This window comes from Polypterus senegalus, chromosome 10 (genome assembly GCF_016835505.1).
Source record: "Polypterus senegalus isolate Bchr_013 chromosome 10, ASM1683550v1, whole genome shotgun sequence".
NCBI classification, from domain to species: Eukaryota; Metazoa; Chordata; class Cladistia; order Polypteriformes; family Polypteridae; genus Polypterus; species Polypterus senegalus.
Genome location: NC_053163.1, coordinates 90,033,060 through 90,060,235, shown reverse-complemented (window position 1 = coordinate 90,060,235; position 27,176 = coordinate 90,033,060). Strand labels below are relative to the sequence as shown.

The window sequence follows — 27,176 nt, the reverse complement described above, 5'->3', positions numbered from 1 at the left end:
CACCTTAGTCTCTGTTAAAAAAAAAAAAACAGGACTAAAAAGGAGCATAGGTTCCCAAAAGTTCATCACAGTCCCATTTTCAAAAATACTTATTTCAAAATTAGATTATGTGAGGAGTGGGAATAAGCAATCTAGATTTTGTAATGATGCTTTACACTAAAGGACTAGCACAACATTGATAGAAACCTACTAGTTGCTAAAAATGAGTCCTAAGAGGTTGGCATGAAACTCACAAGCTATCATTATGACCTTCTCCCCTAGTGAGAAGTTGCAAATGAGTATAAGGTGTTACTGGCCATCTTGAAGTGTAAGAGATTCTGACTGTGTGGACAGAATGTTATGTCTGGTCTGTAAACATGTAACATCGCTTTAGCCAACAGTTTATGGTACTGTATATTGAATGGATATGTGTGTTTACAGCTTAACATTTCCAGACTCCCTTAACCTAACTGAGGTCAGCAGATGGCAACAGCCTATTCCAGCAGCATCAAGAGCAAGGCATAAACCATGCCTAGAAATACCACCAGTCCCTTAACGGAGGCCACTCACACACACTCTGCCACAGGGCACGTTTGAAATTGCCAGTTAGCCTAATACCTGTATGCAAGAAATCCAGAGTACTTGGAGGGTAAGCCTATGTATTGTAGACACACAAATAACATGCAGACTCCACACATAGAGAGCAATTGGGTGTAAGATTTGAACCAAGGGCTTTGGTCCATGAGGCAGCAGTGGTAACCACTGTATTTCCCTGCCACCCATATCTATATAAAAGTTGATTTGCAATTTCCTCTTACTGCCTTCCATTTGTAAATCTGTTTAAGTTTTGTGGCTAACCTCTGAGAATAATACCTGTAGGAATTAATTGAACTGATTAGAATACAAACCTCCCATAAGTCTATGAGGGTAAAATTAAAGGCTAAACCTTTTTAGATAGTACAGATAAATGCACATCCACATCATTTTATGTACAGCAGTTCCTCCTCCATTTACTTCTTTATGATTTATTTGGTCTTTGATTGGTACCTGTTACATCATGGAGTGCCTGTTTTAGACAAGAAGGATTTTAAACACTCAAAGTTTGGCTCTCTACATGCACCTCAAAATAACACCAATTCTGATCAAAGAAAACTGCAATAAGAAAAGGCCACAGCTCCTAATTAATGAACTTTTTTGTACTGGCACAAATAGCAAATGCATAATAATGTTGAGAGCCATGCCATTGTTTACATTTTTGCTGAGTTGATTTGTGAGGCATTAGGTTTGATTTAATAAACATATGCTTCAAATGAATGTTTGAATGAAATTCACTACTTTGAACAAAGGCACAAAAAGCACCTTGGTCTCTGTCACTCCCTGCAGATATATCAAGCAGATTGACAGAGCTGAGGGATAAACTGGTGCAAAATCTAAATGAGAAAGATCTGTTCTAAATACACAGCAGTACAGGTAGTCCCCAGGTTATGGACATCCGACCTACGACTTACGAACGGGGCTGCAGCTGCGGCGCATGCACCTCAGTAACTGCCGCTCCGTCATCTTTGGCCTGGGGATGCTGCAAGCGGTAGCTGGACGGAGGTGATTTAGCTGCTCACACAGTGTAGTGTCCCTCGGGCGGCTCCCAGTGGCAAATGGTGACCCATGGTCCATAGTCACCGGGGCCGCTGCTATCGCTTGTGTGCAGGATGGAGGCTTGATGAGGTGGTTCGCTGCCCACCCACTGCACCGCTGTAGCTACTGCTCCTGACTGGACACAGGCTGGATGGAGCAGAGGGGGGTGTTTCACTGCCCGCCCACGACACACGGCTGCCCCGTTTATTCTTGGTAGGCGGCTAGTAATGCTACATGCGGTGACCTGGTTGTGGCTGAACGAAGTCCATTGAGGGTGAACGGGGCAGCAGGGGGTGGCATTGTAGTGTGCCTTGGTTGGCTGCCTGTTGAATGGGGGCAGTGGTGGCCGATTCACTACCTGCCTTTGGCCGCACGATGTTTGTTCTTGGTGGGCAGTATGCAGGCAGCATACTGTAGTGGAGGTGACTGTGTAGTGGGCGAATGGTGAATCGCCCCTCGCTGCCCCCATTCATTCTCAATATCAAACCTGCTTGTACTGTTATGCACATAGTAGTAAGTTGTCTCTTGTCAGTACATCAGACGTGTTGACAACGGGTGCCTTCCCACTGTGATAGTGTGTACAGTGCTCTTCAGAAGAGCTCATCTTAACCTTTTGTATTCACCCTTCAAGAATGTCTCTGAAACACAAATCTGATGCAAGTGCTGGTGATACAGTAAAGAAGAGAAAAACCATCACCATTGAAAATAAAGTAGAAATAATAAAAAGGTCAGAGAGAGGTGAAACTCCATCATTCATTGGCAGAACACTTGGTTACAGTCGGTCAACAATAGCATTTATTAAAATAATGTACCTGTTCCGATTTACATACAAACCTACAGTCCCTATCTCGTACGTAACCCAGGGATTGCCTGTACATGTTAATTATGAATAATCACAGATTTTAACAGATTAATTTAGCATTCAGTGTGACAAGATTGGTCAAATATCAATTGATGATGATTACTCAAAGACACAGAAGCATTTGCAGGTTAATGTAAGCAGCAAAAGAATATAAGCAATGAAAGTTATGAATAAAAGAGGCAAAATAGTGAAATGTTTGTCCAGTCTACATAGTTTTGTTGACACATCTTGTTCATATTTCCATTCTGTGCAACTGTATGATGAATTTTAGAGCATAAGTCAAATTCAGCCAATAACCACACCAAGCTGCTTGTGACCCAAAGAACTTGGAACTGTATATTTGCAAAATAAAACTTTATTGGAAAAACATGGTGGAGCACAGAGTACTGCTTGGAAATGTACAAGGCGGGTTCAGAGATTATGCTGGAGACTTCATTCCTCTTGCTTAGTAAAGCTTTAAAGTACAGAAACAGTTAAACTTTGGTTGCATGCCATTAAAGTTCAATGTTTTTTAAGTAAAAATTATTACAATTAAATTTGCCATGTTAAGTTAATCAAAACTTTTAAATTGGGAGGAAAAAAGTCTCCCACAAATGCTTAGCGTGGAAGTCTACGGGGTATGAGATGAAACAAAATCCTTAATGCTCAATAAATACATACATTTTGAAGGTACCACATTTTGAAGGCATGTTTGAGCAAAAGAATTATGTATATTACTGATTCTCTGTACAATCTTTCCTAAATGAAGGACATGTCTTCTCTTCTCAGGTCACATCAACTGGCATAGGCAGAATATTCTTATTAACAGCAGCCAGTGGAAAGGAAGCTGCAGTGTAAATTCATATTACTGGAAAACGATAAAACAACATAAACCACAAGAGTGTAGTTGTTAACCATGGCAAAACCCATTCAACTAACAAGTACCTGGGATGTGAAAATAAAACAAAAATGGAGTGTCTATACTTTCCATCAAATTTTTTTCCCATAATCTTTAAAGTTTTATACAACTTAGATGAGAACTGTGATGCATCATTGCTATGAAATGGCAGCTGACATGATTAATATCAAGAAACAGACTTTCTCTGTGAAACCTGCCTGTTTGATTCTTCTGCCTTTCACTGCTTCTTTCAGTTAAGCTTCTAGCAATCTTCAATCAGTACATTATGAACGATGAGGCCTGGATAATCATCCTCATCAGTTGCACAAACTGCAATATTGCAGGACAAACAAGGCTTTCCAGCATTGTTAATAGAAAAAGTTCTCCTCTCAATAACATTGTGAGATAGAAAGAGACGATGAGTTGATGAAAGGTGATGTAATCATAGTCATGACAAGCACAGAGTCAGAGTCGGGAGATAATAAATGAAAGGCAATCATAAACAAGAGGGCAGAATGAGAATTAAAAATGAGAGCCAAAAAGAAAGTCATTACCAAAAACAAAACCTGACACTAGGGCCTACTTGGTAATAAAATTAGCTACGCTATTAAAGTTTTATCCACCAAATGATAAAGCAAACTGAAACCATTAATATATTTAAACTGCTACTTCCATGAATCACAGAAACTGTCTATATTTGGGGGGCCACTGTATGTGGGGTAGTGTCTCTCAGAGATTACTGCAGGCTAGCACGTGGCAGTATTCTGTAATTTTATTATTCAAAGGTGGCTTATTTAAAGTTGATTAAAAAATTGTAATAAATCATGGTGCCATATTGACTTCAACCTCTAAAATTAGATCTACCTCATCATAAAATGGATTTGAATAAATGTCTACCAATAAGAAACAGTAAAAGTTATCAATCCTCACTAATACATGGGACCCTCAATCATTCTTTCTACCATCTTTTGAACAAAATTGACTTGGAAAGTATTACAGAAAAAAATTAGTTAATTCTCTTCCATAGTGATTTAGCTATAATGCATTTTTTTCCTCATTTCTTTGATATTTTTCTTAAAACACATGCAAACAATATGCCGCAAAAAGTGCATTAACGCAGAGCACTGACTGGTATTAAGAACTTGCAAAGCAAGTATATGATGGCTTTTTAAAAATAAGGTACAGCTTTGAAAAAACAAATTAATGTCATCTTTTTATCAGGGATGGGGCACCTGGGCCTGACAAGACACCAGGGCCCTCTCCATCCCCTGCTGACAGACAGGCTGCGTTGTTCATCCATATGCAAATATCTATGTGTACTTATAGGACAAACAAACACAATTTAACACCTTCGTAGTACTAGTTGAGTAGATAGCACATACTACATCATTTACACAACAACAGTTTGCATTTGGATGTGTGTGCTTTCATGAACAACTGGCAATTAGGGAAAACAGCATACACATATGTCATAACACATAAAGCCATCACACAAATTGTGCTGTCCCCTCCTTCTCCACAAGTGATGACAAACTGGCTACTGATACCGAGGCACCACTGCAGTTGGCATGTGGTATAGCTGAGTGACAAATGGACAGTGTGGAAATCAACAATAAGTACAGAAGCTTGTTCTTTCTAAGCAAGCATAGGGCATAAGGCCAGGGCAGTCCCTGGACAGGTGCCAGCACATCCATGGATGAAAACAAACACATACACATCAGAGGCCAACTTAGCATCGCCAAGCCTTCCAACATGCATGCCACTGAATTGTGGGAGGAAACAAACACACACATGGGGAGAACATGGACATGTCATACCTGGGATGTGAACCCTGATCTCCCAAATCAATTAACTGTTCACAGGATTTCTCCAGTTTGGTTTACATTCTTACTTTAGATATAAGCAGGCTGATTTATGTTCCTTTTTGTACTGCTGTGGTTCATTTGCTTCTTCACTGTTTTCAAAATCTGTGGTGGGCTGGTGCCCTGTCTGGGATTTTCCCTGCCTTGCTCCCTGTGTTGGCTGGGATTGGCTCCAGCAGACCTCCGTGATCCTGTGTTAGGATATAGAGGGTTGGATAATGGATGGATGGATGTTTTCAAAATCATTCTGCACTGATTTGATAAGTTTCGTTTTTATGGGCATAAAGATGCTTTTTAAGTTTAATGATTTTTATATTTTATTGTATTGTGTAACATAAAACTTGTGGACTTAAACACTAAATTAAAATACATTTAATTTAAAATTAATAAAGGGTTTGAAAAATGTAGAAGCACAGAATACTACTGAATTAGGCAAAAAAATAAAAATTGGTTACACAAATGTTTAATTATATCCAGAATTAACAAATTAAAGTAGATTCTGTATTTGTGTGAAATTTATTGGTTGTCTTCTGTTTGTATGTTTATGTAAACCTTTGGAAAATTCCTTTTAATTAATAAATAAATACTGTAAGAACACAATGTTATAACCATCAACATGATCTGTTTAATATCTTCATACAATTAGTGTGCAGCTATAGAATATAAAGTCATAAATAATTTGTGCTTACAAAAGCTTCTTTCTTACCAAAAAGCTGATCTTTCAGGGAACCTGAAATGCTTACCAGTGCACCTTGGTTCAGCTTCCGAAACAGAACTGGTTTCACTAAATCAACTATGTGGGCAGTCCAACAGAGTGTAACTTCAATCTGACTGATCAGACAGCCTCCCATCAGCCAAACTGCACTTGTTCTGTCTGATGGTAGTCCTGCCATCAGGATAGCTACAAGGTTACAGATGAGTTGAAAAAAAAGGAATGGAAAAAAAGTGTTTTTATTAAACACTATTCTTCCTGGCTCAATAGCGTGCATTTAACTGCCATAGATTTTAATTATTTTTGCAAACTGAAATACTCGGGTGTTCTACCGTGTTAGCCATTATGAATGTAGTGATAAGTCATGCAGAATGAGACCTTTTGCCTCGAAAGCTTGCATATTGTAATCTTTTTAGTTAGCCAATAAAAGGTGTCATTTTGCTTGACTTCTCACTGCAAACTGAAACAAATTTGGTTTCCCTTGAATTGCTGCCTCATCACTAATATTAAGCTGAAAGTATCCCCCGTATGTTCCATGGCCAGTTCCTAATTATCATCTAAGTGATGACTGTAGTCACATGATGCATCCAAATGCATTGACTACACAATGACAAATAAGACAGAAATAAAACAAATATTTTTCAAAGCAAACTGAATCTAAAAATAAACCTCTCAACTAGAATCCTGATGATAAAAAGCAAAACAATCAAAGCACGTATAGAATGCACTACTTATCATTGCCAATGGTCCGAAAACTCACCAAATAATTAAGAGGCTCTTCATTTTCCTCTCTCTGTCCCTCCAGTTTTGTTTATTTCTTTGATCTGTTGAAGCTCCTTGTCAACGTATTCAGATTCACACAGATAAAAATTTACATAGAAGCCAAATGTTTTGTCATCTTCATAATAGTTTGTTTATAAAAGCCCTTAGGAAAATCAAAATTTCATTGGAAACGATTATTACGATTATATAAACTGCAACATTCTGCAACCACAGCCTTCGGAGTTAAAAATTGTCATATATGTTTGAGGGAATTAAGTGAAGTGAGCTCCTAACTTCTTTCAAATTTGGGAATTCTCACAAAAATTAATCAAGTATACAGATAGTCCATGTTCCAATATATTGGTAATCTCAAGATGTGAACATAGTAACATTGGCCAAAACATAGAAACACTGTTTTTTTTTTAATAATTTTTTAACGGTTTGTTTCTTCTAATGTCCCTTCAACCAACAGTATAAAATTCTGGGGAAAACCTTTTTTTTCTTAATTAATTTATGAACTATACTTCACTTAACAACAAATTTCTCAGGCAAATTAATGTATACCATATCCATGAATAGAAACCGTATACTTCAGAAATATCCAACTTAAATAATAAATAAAATAACATTCTTTGTTATTGTCCGATTCAGGGTGGCTGGGGCCCACAGCCCATTCCAGCAACATAAGTGTACTGTAGGAAGCTACCTTGTGCAGCAGACCAGTCAGTCACAGCATCTTTATTTAAAATTCAGCACATAGAATAGCTGTCAAATACTCACTCCTGTATTCATATATTGTAAGGCAGAGAGAAACTGCAGGACTAACCAGTAACCAGCTACTTACGCTTGCTGTATTCACCACCATACACAAAAGCACATTTTACAAAGATTTTTACTTGCTCTGCTCCTTTGATATTTCTTCCTATATTTTAATATGAAAATTAGACCAACCACCTCTGCAGTCCAAACCTACAATTTTCCAACATTTCATACAGATTTTTCACTTCACTGCACTGAACAAAATAATGAAAAAAGAAAATAATTTTTAGGTTTTTGAGTATAAAATGTTTGTGGAGGGCAGTAATTAGGGCAGATTTGCAAACAGCAAAAAGTCATGACAAACTGCAAATGACTAAATTAAACTGATCTTTAGGCAACAGATACTGCAAAATTTTAAATAAATTATTCGTAAAGCATGTATATCTCATTTCTGTCTGCAAAGAACATTAATTAAGCTTCCAAATCACGTCACTTGACTCTGCACGGCCATTTCTCATACACCAAAGAGTTCTTTTCCTTTATTTTTTTTGGCTACACAAATGTTGAAGTCCTCTAAAAAAGGACAGATTATTCAAAATGAGGTTAATCATATTAAAAGGATCAGCAAACAAAGTAATCTTTTCTAGGATAATTAAAACTGCATGTGACCACTTTTATGATTTTCAGTCTCTGAGTGTTGGCTTATTTACATCATGTCTAGATCTCCATAACGCTAAAAACAGAGGCCATAATTGTTTTTGAATTATAATTAATGGTGCATTTTCAAAGATGCTGTGGAACACAGTATTTGCTTTGCTGGAGTTTCATCCTTATTAAATGCAGTTGAAAGCTCCTTTTAAAATCAGCAGCATTTCTTCATCTTTACCTACTGCAAATATTCAACGGCCGCATATTCACTCAGAACTTAAAGGCTCAGTCCTTTCATTGCAAAGGAACTTGACAGGAAAAGCAAATGGTTTAGAGAAAGGAAAAAAAAAAGAAAAATATAATTTATCTACCTAACATCAGTAAAACAGAAGGAATATTTAAAATAAAAATACCTTATTAATTTTTCATATCAAGCTGCACTATTAATTTAATTCTCACTGTTACAGAAAATGTTTTCCATACCTAAAAACTACTAACTTTCTATCACTGTAGTTCATTTTTCCGAGATTAGAAGAACCTGCAATAAGAACATTTTCAGATTTATGTTAAAGTGTCTCCTTGAAGACACTCTGATGTGGAAACAATTGAGAAAAAGGTACACAAAAAGTTACTTGTATTCATCAAAAGCAGTAGAGGATAACAGAGAGTAAAACTGAAAGTATAATAGTAAATTAAAGTAAACCCTAGCTGAAATGCTGAATCTAATCCTGCAATCAGACCACCTCACTAACTGATGAGGTGGTTTGCCATATGCCAACACAGACATTTTCTTATGAAATACTTATGTAGCAAGCATGCAGAACTGCTACTATACTTGGCTGCCTGTTCTCACCCTCAAAAAGCAGACCACTAGGCTCTGACAATGGTATGTCCTGAGTCTAATATCTCAGCTACAACTAGACTAGAGCACCTACAACAATATCTGCACAGGCTATATTCTTTACCAGTTGAGCTCCGGTCATGCCCTTCCTTAATTTTACATTCGCACTGTGTTTATTCTTCCTCAATCTTCTGTTTGCCAGTTGACTATGCATACAATCACAATATAGTACCATGAAATGAGACTAAAATACATTATTATATGGCCATAAAAATCAGCAAGATAAAAATTATATAAATAAAATAAAAGTCACAATGTATTTTCCCTTAGAAACCAAAGCATCTCCCAAAGTTCAAATCTCCACCAAGGCATACAGCATGCAGCTGTCATACTTTGAAGTAAGTGACATTCTTTTGTTATGTGCTTCATTAACTCAAATATTCACGCCTCCTGAAACAGTTACAGATAAAGTCTTTTGTCTGGGTTGCCTCCTCTGTCTCTCCTTGTAGCCATCCTCTCTTGGTATGATGATTTTATAAAAGGAACACATATCAGCCTCATAAATATGTAATACTTACAGTACATTTCAGACTAACAATAAGAAATTAAACTGATTATGAGCAGACATCTGACTAGAGTTCAAACAGAAAGGCACAAAATCTAACTGTGCAAAAAATAAGAAGCTGCATCACTCCCAGGACCCCACTATGCCACAGTAGCTTTTCACAGCTTTAAGCTACAAAGTGGGATAAACTACAGATTTGACAAGGGGTGCCCCAAAATGGAAAAGTCATTTGACTAACATTATCACCTTGTCTTGTGCACTTAACATTCTCAGGTTATTTATGGATTGATTATACAGAATTAGATTCCTTCACTACGTAATTAATATTTTAAAGAAAGTGAATGCTAATTTCACAATGACAATGCAAATATACAGAATGAACATGCCAAGTCAAAAAATCTATATAATGAAGATTTATGGAAAAGCACCCACAGAATACATTTCTCATATCCTAGTACTGTATTTAAAAAAAACAAAACATTGCAGCTCCTTAAAGGAGACAGCAAAGCAGCTTTGAATTGTATGATTGCATAATTAAAGGTTTTATAACACTGTACATACTAATGTGATCTTAGAATAGCCAAACAAATTGTTTATTATTAGAAAAATGTCAGCTAATAGTTGAGGCATAAACAGAAATGACTCTAATGCATGAATACACAAACATACTACAACTGTCCTTACTTTTTACCATTTGAGGTTTGTTCATGTACAATTCTAGACCAAATTCATTTTCATATAAAAATTTTCATTTCTGGTTTTTAATACTGACTACATTGATTATGTTTTCAATAGTCATGTCAACTGTAACAATAAAAATGTATTCTTTTTATCTGCTCTTACTTCAATGACACATACATTGATTGATTATATTTGTGATTGACAATGACTGTGTTGTATATGCCACTGTAAGTGCCTTTACTGGAATAGCCAACAGAGTCAGTATACACACTACATAGGCCATCTCATACACGCAGAGGACTGTTACTTGAACGATATCACGGCATTGTGTGGGAAGGATTGACACTGCAGGTTTTTAAAAGATAAAACCGTGATCATTTCTTTAATGATTCTTAGTTTCCAAAACTGAAATAAATACTTACCATATATTGAACTGGCACCAAGAAACTAAATGTATGACCAAGTATGTGTGAATCTCAAAACCTAATCAGCAGGACACAGCTAACAAAAAATGCACATTTTCTTAATATATCTGAGTCTGAATATTGCACATTAACAACTCTAAAAATATATTAAAAAAACAAGGCATTAATTTAATTAATTTTCTCAAACTGCAATATTGGATAGAGAAGCTACGTAATCACATCTAATCCATATCAAAATCCATATGCAATAGGGTTTTGGGCTTTGGGACAAAGATTGCGCTAAGAAATGATAAGCATTGGGCAAAATATTTCTACTGCAGGAAATATGTGTTTTTAGAATGATATTGGTGGGGAATAACCAGTCTTAGTAATAATGGGAAATTTCTGCTGATTAATAATTGTGAAAAGTCTCATCTAATACTGAATGTTTAAGCATGGACAGTCACCAGGTTATTAAGGACTGAATGGTATTAAGATGTTCTCCATGTACAGATGATTTTGTGTAATGTTCAACATATGTCATCCTTGATGTTACTTCTGGACATTTACAAGTGAGATATAGTGAGTGCTGCACCACGGAGAAAAAAAATTACAATTTTTAGCACTATAGCTTTTTGTTTTACAATGCATAAAAAGAAAAATATCATGGGCAATAATCAAAAAATGCACAAGTTCAGTTAATAAAAAACAAAAGTGAGGGCAGGGAATTTTATGAGTGTCATATTATGAAAATTTGCTAAGATTTGATTCATAAGAGTTACAAATGATGTGCTGTCTCTCTAGTGAAACCAGCTACAAATCAGAAGTGACCATTCATCAGTTTATTTGCAAATATAAAATGAGGTCATGCTGCTGGGCCAGCAGCCAATCTGCCACAAGTACAACTGCCAAAACAAAAAAGGTATAAGGGGATGGTTCTCATGGCATCTGTGTTCTTGAATAGATCTATGTCTTAAACATTTTATGGTGGCTGTTAAATAGACTGTATTCTCTTGAATTCCTAAAAACATTGTATTATCAAAAAGTCACCAAAATTTGTTCAGATATTCAACATATATTCAAATGTATAAATAGCAAACTCATTTTTCAAGAAAATGTTAAAAATGTTACGTAAGACCAATACCATGCCTCTTATTATCTTCAGTCACTACTTGCCTTTCTATTATTATGAGCAAAATGAATCATAAAACTAGACCATAATTAATATCTTAAAGGGTTACATTCAAATTAAATTAGTATAAAAAAGAGAAAACACTTCTTTCATGATGTGGGCACCAGGATGCACAGCCACAACACGTGAAGAGAAAACTCACTAATGCTTATATTAATAATGTAGAAGATATAGGGTGTTACAAGGAGGCTAAAGGCTCTAATCATGCACAGAACATAGCTATCTAGGAGGTAAATACACCAGCCATAATCTGGCAAAAAGAATTGGTGAAGGCAGTCTGTGGAAGTAAAGGACAAAGAAAAAAATTAAACATTATGAATTTGGAATTTGTTAAATGTTAAACCTACTTCTTTGTAACCATTATACCATGACCCGAGCGTAGCTGAATCAGGGGACTTTGATATTCGTCCAGTTAACGTCTTTGTTAAACTTGCATGGTGGTTCTTCAAGCATTACAGGAATTCTGCTTTTTTCCTATATTCTAAAGAAAAGCTGTTTTCGTCATTGTTATTTTTAATTTTGTCTTTTGTGCATGTGAGCACATTGCAATGCTCCTGCAGTTCACCAAGGACGACTTATTACATTGCACCTTTATAAATGTGTATTGTAAGGGGATACCCTAGATACTGATATTACAGGCAAGAAAAGGAAGGTAAATGATATGCTGTCAAGAGGGGCTGCTATGCCCCATAATTATGTAATATGCACTGTCAAGGCTAATAAAATAACTAACATGTGCCCCCCAAGATACTAGAAGGCAGTACATTGTAATGCAATGTTTGTCTAAGCTTTTTTTAAATAGGAGGTTATCACCAGTGGGCAGTAGCTGGTACATCAGAGTTAAACCATGCCTGGATCACAGACAGAACAGTGTATCATTTTAGGATAGTTCCCTGTCCTAAAGGTGGAAACATTGAAGCCCTTAGTCTTACACATGTTCTGTTCTTACCTGTTATAGTGAGCACACAACCTTGGTGTTCGCTATCCCTTTAATTAGGAGTTGGGGACCAGGATTTCAGTGAAACCTGCGGTTGCAATGGACAAATGCCAGGAGAGAAGCCCTAAGAGTTCCAAAGACAATTCCTTTCCCCATTATTTTTTCACCAGCATAACTATGGTGACACATCAAGACTGCTTGATCTGAAGAAACTCTTGCATCAAAGTCAGGGGGAAAGACATCAAAGGAGAAATGCACAGAGGGAATACAGAAGTGTCCCTGGAGTTATGTGATGTAGGAATACCTTATGCAATTACCCTATCTGCAGCCCGAGGTTCAAATTATTTATAATTCAGTTCAGAGGGGCATTTTGTTTTAAGGAAATGTAAATTTCAATATAATGAATGTTTTTCGACCAAAAATGGCCACCGAAGATAATAATGTGATGCAATAAAAACCTAATGCCATTCCTCAGGAAACTAGCAACAGGCTGTCTCTTTCTTGCTAGACCAAAACAAAAGTGACAGTGTGTTGCGAAATTTACAGTCTCCAGCAGTCTCAGTGAGAGTGTAGGTGCAACATCATACACACAGCCGAATTCTGAGTCAGTGCTCCACCTAATGTCCGTATAGGTAGTTGTATCAGGTACATATACTGTGCTGTTCAAATTTCTTAGAGCTTCTCAAAGTTTTGTTTTTTTGTGATGAACAAAGTAAGTAATGGCATCAGTTTATGCTGAAACAAAAATTTACAATTCTGGAAAAAGTTGATTTTCAAATAAAATATTTTTTGTAGTTTAAGAAGTCCTTTTTCTGGTAAGTTACCATTCATGCTTCAAGTGCCAAGGGCATCTTTAGAACTTCATTACTCATAATGCTGCTTTTGCCTTTTCCAAGGTTTTCTGCAGAAATTATTGCTCCTTCTCTTCAGAACATGACAAAGTGGTAATGATAGATCATACCAATAATTTTTATCAGTGACTCAAATGAAAAAAAACTGATCTACACCTATACTTTGCAAGGAAACTTAACAAAATTTTAACACACTTTTTCATATTTATATAGACACCTTAGTTCCCTGCCCACAGAAAGTTGCAGGTCATGTTGTCTATGCATTCAACTAAAACTCTATTGAAAAGAAAGTAATAAAAAGGCTATTGTTCAACTTTCTTAAAATTTTTGCTTCGTAGCCTCAGAATGCTCGACTTAATTAGGTGGACTGCTTCTGAAAAAGTAAAAACTTTCATTTGTTTGATGTGTATTACCAAAGTTGCAAAGGTATGCATGGCTGATGGGTGTAAGGTTCTGATGCAATCATTACTCTTCTACCAGAAGTTGAACAAAAACACACCAGCAATCAGCCAATGTGAAATCAATGACAGTTCTGAAGCATTATTAGGGAGTGCTGTGGAAAACATCGGCAAACAGCCAAAGTAATAAATGAGAGCTTTAAACCATTGCTGGGAATGGAAAGATCATTTGGAATATATATTGTAAGATTTTTCCATATCAGTCAAATCAAGCTAAAGACAAAATTTGCTGCTGTGCACAATAAAAATAAAAAACTGCTTCTACTTGAACAACTGAAAAACCACACCTTCCAAGACATTATAGATAATTCTTTTGTACAAAAATATTCCATGAAAAAAAGGATTTACTAAACTCTTTCCTATGCTTAATTTCTTCCTCAACATTAACATCAACATAGTACAGGAGAAGTGTAAACATTCATTTTCTTACACAGCATTGTATGCTGTACAATAATTTCTGCTTCAGTTTCATGCTATAAAATGAAAATGTAATAATTGTAAACACTGTATCAATACTATAATGACTGTAATCATGATTTCTGTTTGAACCACAGCAACGTTAAACAAGCAAAATGCTATTGTGATACATAATTTTACAGTTATTCAGCACTCTGTAATTAGAAATTCATTCATCGTTCTATCCTTTTTTAAATCCTCTTTCCAGGTCTTGTGGGAAGGATAATTCCTATTGGTTAGGGCTGCAACTAATGATTATTTTGGTAGTCGACTAATCGTTCAATTTTTTTTTTTTCGATTAGCCACGATTATTTCATGCCTGACTAATTTGATGCCTGTGACCTGCAGTTGCACATCTTGTTCTGGGCTTCAGTGCATGTCTTACCTCATCTGCTCACGTCTGTCCACCTGTGAATGTCACCCTGATGTCTCTGCATTAACACGATTAAAATTAATAACAATCAAATTAAAATAACAACCAGTGAAACATATGAATTTGAAAATAATCAGATGTTGTTATATTAGTGTGACCATCACAATAAAAAATAAATACATTAAACAATACAACCTAAAGTGCATGTAGTCTTTAAACAAAAAAAGTGCATTTAACTTAACCAAAAAAAACACATCATTAAAACAGAAACTTTTTTCATATTTTAGTAATAAATGACAAAAATGTAGACATAAACTATATAATGTGTAAAGCCTGAAGTGCAAATATCAAATAAACACTTTCGCAAAAGATTCAAGGATGATACAATAGCTTCCGTGGCGCAGCAGTAGTAATTGCTGACTTATAATCAAGAGTCCGCCGGTTCAACCCTGACTGCCTTGTATATTTACCATTTTGAGTAGTGAGTTGCTCTTATTGTTAATATTATACAATAAACACATTCATTTCATTTTCGTCTGTAACAGCCACCTTAATTGTAAAGTACTTGTTAAAGTTATCTTTTTTTTTTTCCACTTTTATTCTCTCAGTCACTATCACGATACATACTACCGCCAGCTCAGGGATCTGACGCTTTTACTTTTTATCTGAAACTGGGAATAACTGTAGATGTGAGTGGTGTTTTGAGACAATCAAACTGGAAATTCTCTGATCTGGATGGATAAAAGCTGACAAACAAACGCTGGCGAATCTGTCCTTTTTGTATCTCATTTTTTTTAATTCAGTTTTATTGAGTGTTCCTGCTTAAGCTGAATTAGTATGCACATTAAGGCATGTGATGTCAAAGCCACACTGACAAAAAACCGAGAGATAGGTATATATGATATTTGGAATTATTCATCTTATGACCTTATAGAATATTTCAGAAAACATTGTGGCACGGATGCAACAATATTCATATTATTCATATTCATTCGCGTACCTTCTTGTGTTTGTAATCAGTGACCGCATTTTTTTTTCCCCTGACCTTGCCCAGTCTGCACAGGACTCCAGGACATGCAGAGGAAAGAATGTACCTCTGCAAGGTGAGCCATGAACTCTCTTCTTTTCTCAGTGGACCACATACATGCCTTGCACAGTACATTTGCTTTGATCATCGCCAGTTCAAGCTTGTTATAGCACAAGCAACTGGCCACCAGCATGCTCCTTTTAGCACTGAATAAGCTCACGCCTTCTGGTGTCAGCACGCAACACCAGGGGTAAAAAGAAAGAGACAAATATATGTGACATTTTGAAGAAATCACTGTAGGACCTGAGTAGTACCAATCAGAAAACATCATCGCACTAATGCAATATTATTTGAAAAAAAACAGATCGGGTGTAAATTTGTTACTTGTAAAAGTTAGCTTTTTTCACTTTTATTTTCTCAGTCTCATTCACGCTCTCCCTCCCCTCCTGATCTGACCTTAATTTACTAACTAACAACGCCAGCATAAATTCTCAAGAGATAGCAGCATCCCAGCTCTAGGATGCTTGCGTTTCAGATGCCCATGCATCGTGGTGGTGCTGCCGTGAAAAGAAAGCTCCGCTTTGCATAATCTGCATTCCACTTTTTTTTCTTTTTCGGTGAAGTGCTCCCAAATTTTAGAAAGTTTCTGTCTCAATTTATTTCCATCTCCTTCCCCCTCCTCTATCCGACTTGCCATTGCAACCACGTTTATTTTCCTCTACGTTCTTCTTCTGCTCAGATGTTCTTTCTTCGTTGGTAGGACTGTGTGCAGTCTTGACAAACAATAACAAATGATACTGCCCCCAGACGTTCATGTAGTGCATTGCAGTTATAAAAACCAATGAGGTTCTTTGTGACTGGAGCCTCTATTGAAGGTTCTGTTTATGATGCGTCGACAATAAAAAATCCGCATTAACGATTTTTTGTAGTCGATGTCGTCGATTACATCGTCTAATCATTGCAGCCCTACTATTGGTGCAGTACTGCATAAACACCTCTGGACAAGATATCAGTATATGCAAGTCCATGGATGAACTCACACCAGCAGTCTCTCATAATGTGCCAAATTAGAACCATCTAAATCTTTACATATTTGGAATACAAGAAAGGAGAGACTAGATTACCCAAATGAGAGTCTGCAGATTATGCACAGTTCTAGGGCCAAGATTCATATGTAGGGTTCTGGAACTCTGAGCCAGTAGTACTAATCACTACACAACCATGCAACCCCAATAAGAGTAGGTCAGTTGATCAATTTATGCTCATGTTTTGTTTTTGACAGTGCTGGTCATCCCAAAGTTATTTATAATAGTTTCCAAGGCATATACATATTTATAAATATGAAATCTAAGAGAGTGACAACAAATAACATTGTTTAGAGCAATATGGTTAATCATTTGAAATGAATATGTGTGTTAGCAAATACAGTCTTTATTTCTTAACAACGAGACCTAACTTATTATAAGATTTAAAGAGTTATCCTATACTGCACGATAGGCTACCTCACAGGCAGCAGTCCTTCGTGATTAGCAGTCTTCCTGAACTGCACTACTACTTTGTCACCCTGATTTGAAATGAATATGTGTGTTAGCAATTACAGTCTTTATTTCTTAACAATGAGACCTAACTCATTATAAGACTCAAAGAGTTATCCTATACTGCACGATAGGCTACCTCACAGGCAGCAGTCCTTTGTGATTAGCAGTCTTCCTGAACTGCAATACTACTTTGTCACCCTGGCCAAAGCCAGGTTGAACATTTCCACTTTCTTCAGTTCTCTCTACTGTCTAAAATTCACATCCAGAAATAAACTTTTATATTACTTGATATAGTAGTATTGGTTTTGATTATCTTTGTGACATCTTCCCCTCTAATATGCCCTCAAGTATTTGCTTGACCACACTTTGTCCTTTAACAGTGTGGTTGGCCAAGTCCTATTTTGGTCAGCTATAAAGGCATTCAGGCACATTCTTCCTTACTGTTTACACTGCATACTACAGTAGTTTGTCTTGTGGTTTGACCACTTGATTCCTTCATATTGTATGAAACATGTTTAATCCAGTATAGGGTTGCAGCAACGGAGTATACTTTAATGTATACAAACTCTCTTTTTTTTCTACAACATCCATGTCTCAGAAATATATAAAATAGCAATGTGCTTTACTATGTACTATATCTTAGTGATCTGTGTCTTGAGCTTCCTGTTCACATACTTAGTTAGCAGCTCTCTTGTCTTGTTCACTGTACTTTTAGACTATCTTACACACATCTGTGTGGCTACCATTTCCTAATAAAATTTTAAAATGAAATTACTTCACATGCCCACCCTTCTCCATCTGATATTGTGAACTCATTTCCACTCTCCTTTATGCTACCTACTATACAAACTGATGGGTTTTGTAATCTTTATATTGACCTGTATTTCTTAGTTGTTATCTGAATCTTTACATGTCAACAAAATTATCTGCAAATATTACACCAATCAATGCTTCACCTTCTACTGTCAGTCCTTCCTAAATATCCTGTATCAGCACAACAATAATGGTGTAAGCAACCATGCTTGTCTCATGACATACTGTATATCAGCAATTTCTGATTCTGTACTATATTTTGTAAAAATACTTTGCAATTAAACTTTTTTTCTTGTTATTACATCACATTAGACACTAATGTTTTTCCTTATTTTTTTAATATACTGACTATGTTCCTGTTAAGCCCTGTGATAGACAGGGGCCATGTCCAGGACTGTATATTGCCTATTGGTCATTGCTACAATGACCTTGGCATGGATTTCCCAGATTTGAGAATGTTATCTTATATTAAAAATATTTTTGTTACCAGTGGTAAACCTTTTGTAAATCTTGCATTGAACCATGTTTCTTAACCTTCTATTTGCATTACAGAATCGGGGGCTGAAACTATTCCAGCAGCATTGAGAACAAGCTAGGAATCAGTCCTGAATGGGATGATTATAAGGACTATAAGGACAAACGTAAGCATATACCCACAGGCACTGAGACCAGGCCATCTGGGAGTCAGTTATTAACCTAACATACAAGTCTTTGAAGGGTGGGAGATAAAACGAACACCCAGCAAAAACCCATTTAGACATCAAGGAGAATAAGTAAACTATACAGAGACAGTTACCTTCACAGGAGTCAAACAGTGACAGTGGCTATTTATTCTATATTTTTATATTTCTGTATGATGTCATTTCTAAACACATTTCACTAGTTTGAGGAATATAAAAAATAATCAATTTTTTTTTTTAAGGGTTGTGAGCGAGACTCATTAAGTAAATGCATTAATAGACAGTTGGTAAGTCATGTGTGTTTTTCTTACTGACAAAGAAAGTTTTGGGGTACTTACTATATCCATTATCCTCCTCCTTTGTACCATCAATTGTTCCATCCGCTTGTAATTGTAGATGGAAGCCTTGCCGGCTGTACAGCTTTGTAACAATTCCCTTGAGCTGGGGCTCTGCATGAAAAAGGAACAGAACAAAAAAGTTAGCTAAGAGAAAACCTGCAGAAATGCATTTTCCTTTCAGATACAAGCACATGGTTACTTCTGTGTAGTGAATATTTTTGGCCGACTCTGATAAAATTAAAAATTTAATTCTGCTCAATTAATGACACTTTACTGATCGGGAATCATGAAAAACTCTTCATGAATATGCTAGTAAACATACAAAAGGACTGCTTCTTCTCTTCCTTTGCACTTATTGTCTAAATACATTTCTTCTTCACACCACTCTACACATACTTTACAAGAACAGTAACACTTTATCCACTCTATGTTACTATATGAAACAATCCAACAAGAAAGCTATGAGAACACATTCCACAATCATACAGTGTTTCATAGGCTTCTTTTCAAGCAGTATGTCAAGTACAACCTCATGGTTAACAGCTCTCCACAGTTGTGCCTATAATGAAAATTGGCTACTTGAAACTGGTAGTGTGTGAGCACACCCTACAAGGAATTATTTGCGCACAAATCTTTTCTGTTGTAGGAAGAAAACCAATATACTCAAGAAAACACTCACTTATAGCTGGGGAGAACTTGTAAACTTGTCTCTTTTTACTTTGTTAAGCTTGGGTATGGTTCCTTTCTTGGTTTTCTTGTTGACAACAGCTTTAACTATTAGGTTATAGCTGGGAATGCAAAAACTGAATACAGACAGTTCTAACACCTCTGACTGAACTTATTAACTAGTAGGTTATACCGAACATACAACTCGGCAAAGGAGGAGAGAGAATAGAATGTTTAAAAGGAAGAGAAAGTAAAATAAAAAAAACATAGCTGAGTGCAGGTCATCAAAGATTTTTTTAAAGGGAGAAAACATATCCAATGAAGTGTGGACATTCAACAGTAACATTTATATATAGAGCACATTTTCATACAAATGTTTTAGCTCAAAGATGAAGAAAGAAAAGTTTATGTGAAACAAAAATAAGATCAGGCAATAATAAGTAATGATTAAAGGTCAGATGGCCAAGAGGACAGGGAAGGAAAAAATCTCCACATGGGCTGGATAAAAATTTAATAACTTTAAGGAGTGCTAAGTGAAGATCTTAAAGGTCTTCAATATACTGAAAAGTATGTGAGCTTTCCCTTTTTTTCTAACATTAAATAAAATATCTCATGCTGCATCTCTTCCATTGTTCTAAAATTACAGGCCTAGAATGCCTCTAGATGAACAAAATATGGGGGAGAGATACCAAAGCAGTGATGGTTATCATATTAGAGTACTCACAAAGAAATGGTGCTTTATCTGGAAATATTACCTTTATTAGAAATATTAAAGGAAGAGTAGTTACAAAAAACTGATATGGCAAATAGCATAAGGGCACAGCCAAACTTATGGCAGAGCCAAGGAAGGGTGCTTTAAGATATTGCTTAAAGGCAGAATCTAACCTGGGGGGAATTTCTGACAATATTAAATCGAAAGAGAGAGAGAGATGCATGTGATGTACAATGCTGAACAGAATTCAAGCATGTCCTACACAATCTGAGTAATAATGTGTTCCATTTGGGGTTGATTTATTGTTGTTTAAGGCTGCTTTACTAATGCCATCTCAGATAATCAAGGAATGTATTCCATAAGAGCATAAGAAATTTGAACAAAGGAGAGAAGGCCACTCAGTCCATCAAGCCTGTTTGTTTTTCTAATAGCAAAGCTGTCCCAGTATCTCATCCAAATTCTTCTAAAAGGTGGTCAAGGTTACTGCTTTAACTACATGTCTTGGTAGTTTGTTCCACAACTCTCGAGTCCCACTTATAAGTAACACAAAAAAATGTTTTTGTTGGTGTTTATTTTTAAAATCAAAGTAATCTGTGTCCTTTGTTGAAGGTTTATTTTAGGAATGGAGGACATATATGGCCTTGTATAAGTATATAAGTATGTTACCAATGTACTGTATTTTTTCATTTTCAAGACTCCTTAATCAAGTTCACAGTCATGAAGGGCCAAAGCCCATCCCAAAAGCAGGAGTAAGGCGGAAATTAAGCTTGCACATGATGTTAGACAATCACAGAGAAAAATAATCATCTTTGAGATGGTTGAGATTAATTTTAATACATAACTGCTAAAAGCAAAATAAGCTACATTTAAGACATGCTGTGCCCTCCTATAGTTATTTTTTCTTAATATCTTAATAGAGAAAAACCCTTTTCGAAACACAAAAAAATAGCATTTACGTAGGCAACAATAATGTTCTTGAGGAATGTTAGCAAACACCTCCAGATCATGTCATAATTCTAAGTGAAATGTATGGTACTATATATGATTAGAAACATGTTGATAAAATGATAAGTAGACATCTGTCCATAAAACAAAGGCTACAGAGATGTTCTGTAGTATACAGGATGCAATTTTTCACATAAAAAGATCACAATTACTAAATGTTCCCTCTTACCGACAATGAAAGAATAAATATTCCAGTCTGGATAGTATGGAATATGCAAAGATGCAGCTTTTTTTAGTACAAAGATCAAATATTGAATATTTTAAACTTACTTCTATTCAGATAAAGACATCTTGGTGTAATGGATAATAAAAACCATTTATAAAAGACAGTCAATCTCTGTTTCTAATAATATTCTGCTAGAGATTTTACGGCTCCTTTTCTCTGGGATAAATAAAATGAATAGCCAAACACATAAATTCTAAGGTAAAGAGGTACCGTATTGGTCTTTAGACCAGTGAAGGCAAGAGAGGAAATGAAAACAATTCTCTGGGTGCAAAGGAGAGGGATTCCCTGTAAAATGGAGAATCTCTTTACTATCTCATTCACCACCCCCACTCCCCCAATAGTGTCCTTTGGCGCTGAACTAAATCACACCACAGCAGAGAGAAAGGCAAGAACATGCCATTCCTGTTGCTGGGGATGTTTAGTATTCTACCCAAGACTAAGGCGAGTATGCAGTCAATGAAACAACTACGCACATTGACATCTTAAAGGAACAGAATCTGCTACATTGCAGGCTTACTTTATAAATGGTACTGTTGATATGATTTTAAGAAGCATCTACTTTCACCATTACACTTGTCAGTACTTCTCATCTGCAGTGCAATGATGGTGATAGGATTTTATGATAATTGTTAAGTTCAGCCTACACATATCTGAAAAATAAAGAAATGCCATGTGCAAACAAAAGGAAAGTGGTAAGCATAGTGAAAGCTGTATGGGGTGTCTGTAAAACTGGATGTACATCTTAATAAACCAAAATTGAATTCTGTCTCAAAGTATGGCAGCACTGCTGATGCTGCTGTGTCAAAGTGGTGCTTTTACTTCAGCCCATGTCTGTGTACTGCTGATAACTCTGCTGATGTAATGTGATAAATTAGACACACATGTTCTACAATGGAATTTTTTTTATTTAATTATGCAAAACCAATTACAGAATTTAGAAGACTAAATTTTACTAACACTAAGTATTTTAATATAAATATTTATAGTATGCATACTTTTTGATAAAATTATGAAAACACTTCTGATATTCAGTACATTACCAAATAACAGAACTATGCAATGTTATTCTAATTCTATTCAGTACAGGGTCATGATTTGTCTGTCTCTGCAAATGCAAAGCTGAAAGCAGGCAATATCATAGATGCTGCCACTTCTTCTGAGTGCAGTCGATAGTTCTAAAACACAATGTAGACTGGCCCGTTAACATGAACTACTACAGTCTGTACATCATGAGGGAATGCTGCAGAACATGGGAGAGCAGTTTGCTCATTTCAAGGACAGCAACAGATAGATAGATAGATAGATAATTTATTAATCCCAAGGGGAAATTCCCAATAACCATAAAAAGAGAAAAAAGATCAATCAATCCAAGAGTGCATGAAAATGCATTGTATTCAGTTAAACGCCTTATGAGAGTGAACACTCTGCAGAGACACAGCCTCTAGAACTGTCAAGCGTATTATTGACTGAGCCATGGTGCACTAATGCTTGTGTTGAATTATGTCAGCATCACTTCACACCAACTATCCTTTGTCAGATACACTAACTCTGTGACAAGTAATTACAATGTAAGTACACAATCACAAACACACTTAAAACTCAAAGATATACTTCACACTACTAATTAGGTTTACATCAAAATATTGTGAAATCAGCATCAGCAGGATATTGAAAAACTACTTTCATTTATAATATATTGCTAGAAATCTTGTTCAATGGTGTTAAAACCATTAAACTGTAGGTTCTTTTGGTTTCACTGTCTAACCCTTAGCAAGTAAAGTGCCATTTCTCCTATAACAATATACAGTATGTAACATAATGAATCAAACCTACTTTTAAATGCAGTTATTACATGTAGGAAGGTGCTATATGAAAAAGCCAGATGTGTGTGTGTGTGTGTGTATTCACACATCTCTGTTGATAAAAACGTTAGTTTTAAGGATGATAAAACGACGAAGAATGCATCACAAACAGTATGTCACCAGCATTTTAATACATCTAAAAGCAAAATGAACATAATGAATGATGGGAAAACAAACGATACAAATCAGTGAAACATTCTTATTGCACATAGGATCACAATTTAAAGTTGATTTTATAGTTAGCAAATGGTTGATTTGGAATAGATTTCCTCATCTTATTTTACTTTACGGCAAGATGTAAAATAAGATTAGTAACTATGATTTTATAAACATCATAATATTATAAAGTAATGGAAATAAATTGTAGGTAGTCTTCAAAAATGTTTGTTCAAACACTTTTTTTGGGTTGTCTGCAATTATTAGAATTGTCACTATAATTATTACGAATTTTGGTTTTGCTTAAAAGCCAAGGTATGGAATAGCAAATGAAGTACCATCTACATGTAAGACAGACGCAGGCATACACTACACCAACATCTGTTAAAATCTGCTAGAAACATCAGCGGGCATTCTCATCAGCTAAAAAGTCTCACCATTTAATCATGAATAGCTAAACAGATGGAATGGAGAGTACGGTGATGATGATTTAGTGAAGTCAAACAAGCCATTGAGATCAGACCTGGCCGCCTCCTTCTGCGTTTCTTTGAGCCAAATAATTTAACCCTGGAGAAGACATTAAGGCGACTGGTTTTCTCGCAGGTTCCTTTGTTTTTGTTGGGGCTGCTGACACATTTACAAGCATTCGCCTTCTCTCGTTCTCGGGCTTGTCGTTTCTGTCGTATCAAGGAACTGGCAATCGCAGCAGCCATTGCAACATACAGGTTAAAATGGGATGGGGGCAGTCAGGGAGGAAGGAGGAATTTCACCGACAGTGTCCAAATATTCTTATTCCAAATCAGATCATCAAATTCGAATAAGTACACCAGCGAAGTCATACAATTTAAAAACTGCAACACTTCAGCGACAAGAGGCTGTCGTCATGGTGATGGCACTTTTTGCTTAAAAGTCATAGCAGACAGGTGTTCCAAAACTTCGGACTTTCAGTGTTATTCATATGCATTAGCAAATCAAATATCACGAATAAATCTTTAAAACCAAAATTGCTTCTGAATGCCGTTATTAAGTGTCATCTCTCCATTCGCACTACTTTCTTCTGAGCAAGAAACAACCTGTTCCCGAAACGGTTATTTGCAGGTCTGTTTTATCGGACGTTACAAATTACAAAGCACCAGCTCTGGGCGCATTGTGTCAACGATCATCGGTCACGCAAGTGTCTGTCATTGTCCGTGCCACGTCGCTAACACCCACCATATGCTTTCTCGGGGGGTCCATTAGCTTTAACTTTCAGCAATCATATAATGTAATAGCAGTCTTTATTCTCGCATAAAGGTATGATGATGGGTGCCAGCCCCACTGTTCCAGAACTGCTTTCTCAATGGAGAGCCAAAAACACCTGTTTGACAGCGCGCAAACCGGGGTCTTGTCGCTCTTCGCTTCCTTTCTTTAGATCGCCAGTCTCCTTTTTAATCAATGTCCGGAAAAGGAAGAATATAAATTGTACTGCATCAGCTTTAGTTCTTTTTACTTGCTCCGCTTCTTCTTCTTTTTTTTTTTTAATATAAATCTCTGGATGCAGATGTTTTACAAATCTTCCGAGTTCATTTACCACAAAATGCCGCTATCTTGTATTTCTAATACCCACGAAGTGTGCCTCCTGTAGAATCCAGTCCGGCGTCATAGGGGTTCTGCTTCTTGCAGCAATCCTTAAACCTTAAAGGAAACTGTTGTCCGTCAAAACATGTTTCAGTAATAGTAACGCACATTGTTATGAATCCACTCTTGCGATTCAAAATCGCTAGAATCGAAGAAATTCAATTTTAAATCAGTTGCTTTTTATATATAATTCCACTCGGAGAAGTGCACAGGTGCCTACACGCACTACATGGTAACCCAATCCTTCTCGTCCGAACTAGAAACCCAGGTGTGCGTGTGCGCGATCGTGGGCGCGCATGTTTCTGTAGCCATGCACGCGCCAGTGGCGCTGTCCCGATCAGAAAGTCTGCAGTAGGGCTGCAATCGGTTTTAGCGATTTAGTCTCCACCTGCTACCTCCTGAGGCAGACAACGAAGCAGACGTGACTGTAATCATTTAATCCCTAAATTACAAACGGTCGTCCAGTTTTTATCAAACACGAAAAGGATCCAAGTAAGCCATTTAGTGCATATGAAATAAGCCAGAGCTGCGCATCAGCAGCTGAAAGAAAATGGAAATGCACATGATATAGTGAGAAACAGAAAAGACCATGTCATCAGTGATGTGGCTCTGGCTGACGAATAATCTTATTCCTCAAATTCTGTGCCATGCAACCAGTGGTTCGGGGACCTCTGGTGGATTTTTTTGTTGATACAAGGTGTCTGAATGTTTTCCTTTTGCAGTTAATCTTTATTGTATGTAGCGCTCTTCTTAGTATGTACCATTAGGAACGCTTACGGCAACGCGATCAATTGGTATGTCGTATTGCAGCACTATAAGTATGCATCGGCATTTAGGTTAGTCCACTACTGCTCTGAATGAAATCTATGCATCAAAAAAGAGGGAAAGCTGCGTAAAAGTACCTTCAAGCAACAAAAATTAGAATTCTAAATGGATCCTAGTAGAGGGAAGGTTAAGATTAGTATACACTGATAAAGCTCCGCTAATTACTATTTTAAATAAAATGTTGATTTATCCTAACAAAATCATCATTTATCTAATTATTTTTATATAACAAAAAAAAAAAAATCTAAACAAATCGTATATAACCTACTTGTTTTTATGGATTTTCTCCGAGGCAATTCAGAACTGTAGAAAGTTTATGTTTATAGCGGGAAATAGTTTTACGAATAGTGACGTTAACGCAAATTAAATTTGATTGATTTTAGACGTTTGACAAAGCGTTGAATAATAAAACCCAACAAATAAATATTGATGAATAAAAGAAAGTATCTAGTTTTCAATATATCTCCAGTTTGGTCAATGTATGAGCGGAATATTTTATCAAACAGACACGGAAACAATAGTGAAGGCAAAATATTATTTCAGAATGGAAAATATCGTCTGACATGGAGGTATCTTTAATTATTCTCTTTCAGAAACCAGTAAGTCATTAAGTATATTGTAATTTAATTTTAAGCTTGTGTGCATGGCTGTCTCGCTGTAAACCATGACATGTCAAGGACCGTGCTAAACTGTGCCTAAAGTTCTTCAGATGTAAATGGATGAGGCAACGTATTGCTAAATATGCAAGGAATAAAGGTTAAGGTTAACAGTCAAGGAATAAAGCTACACCCTTATTAAAGGGCTGGGTAATCATCAACGGTAGCCTTGCTAATGGTCACTTACAGTATTTGTATTCCTCT

The 27,176-nt window shown here is 36.2% G+C and overlaps 1 protein-coding gene across 7 annotated transcripts in view; it reads right to left on the bottom strand.

Moving 5' to 3' along the window:
* Positions 1-27,176, bottom strand: part of LOC120537309 (fibroblast growth factor 13) — a 408,897-nt gene that overhangs the window by 68,006 nt on the left and 313,715 nt on the right. For 6 of the 7 annotated variants that reach the window (XM_039766164.1, XM_039766163.1, XM_039766169.1 and 3 more), the window contains one exon: positions 19,248-19,358. In XM_039766164.1, coding sequence (XP_039622098.1) covers positions 19,248-19,358 — 111 coding nt within the window. Of the gene's footprint in view, positions 1-19,247; positions 19,359-24,397; positions 26,039-27,176 lie in introns of those variants that run through there. The other variant, XM_039766165.1, reaches the window with a different exon arrangement.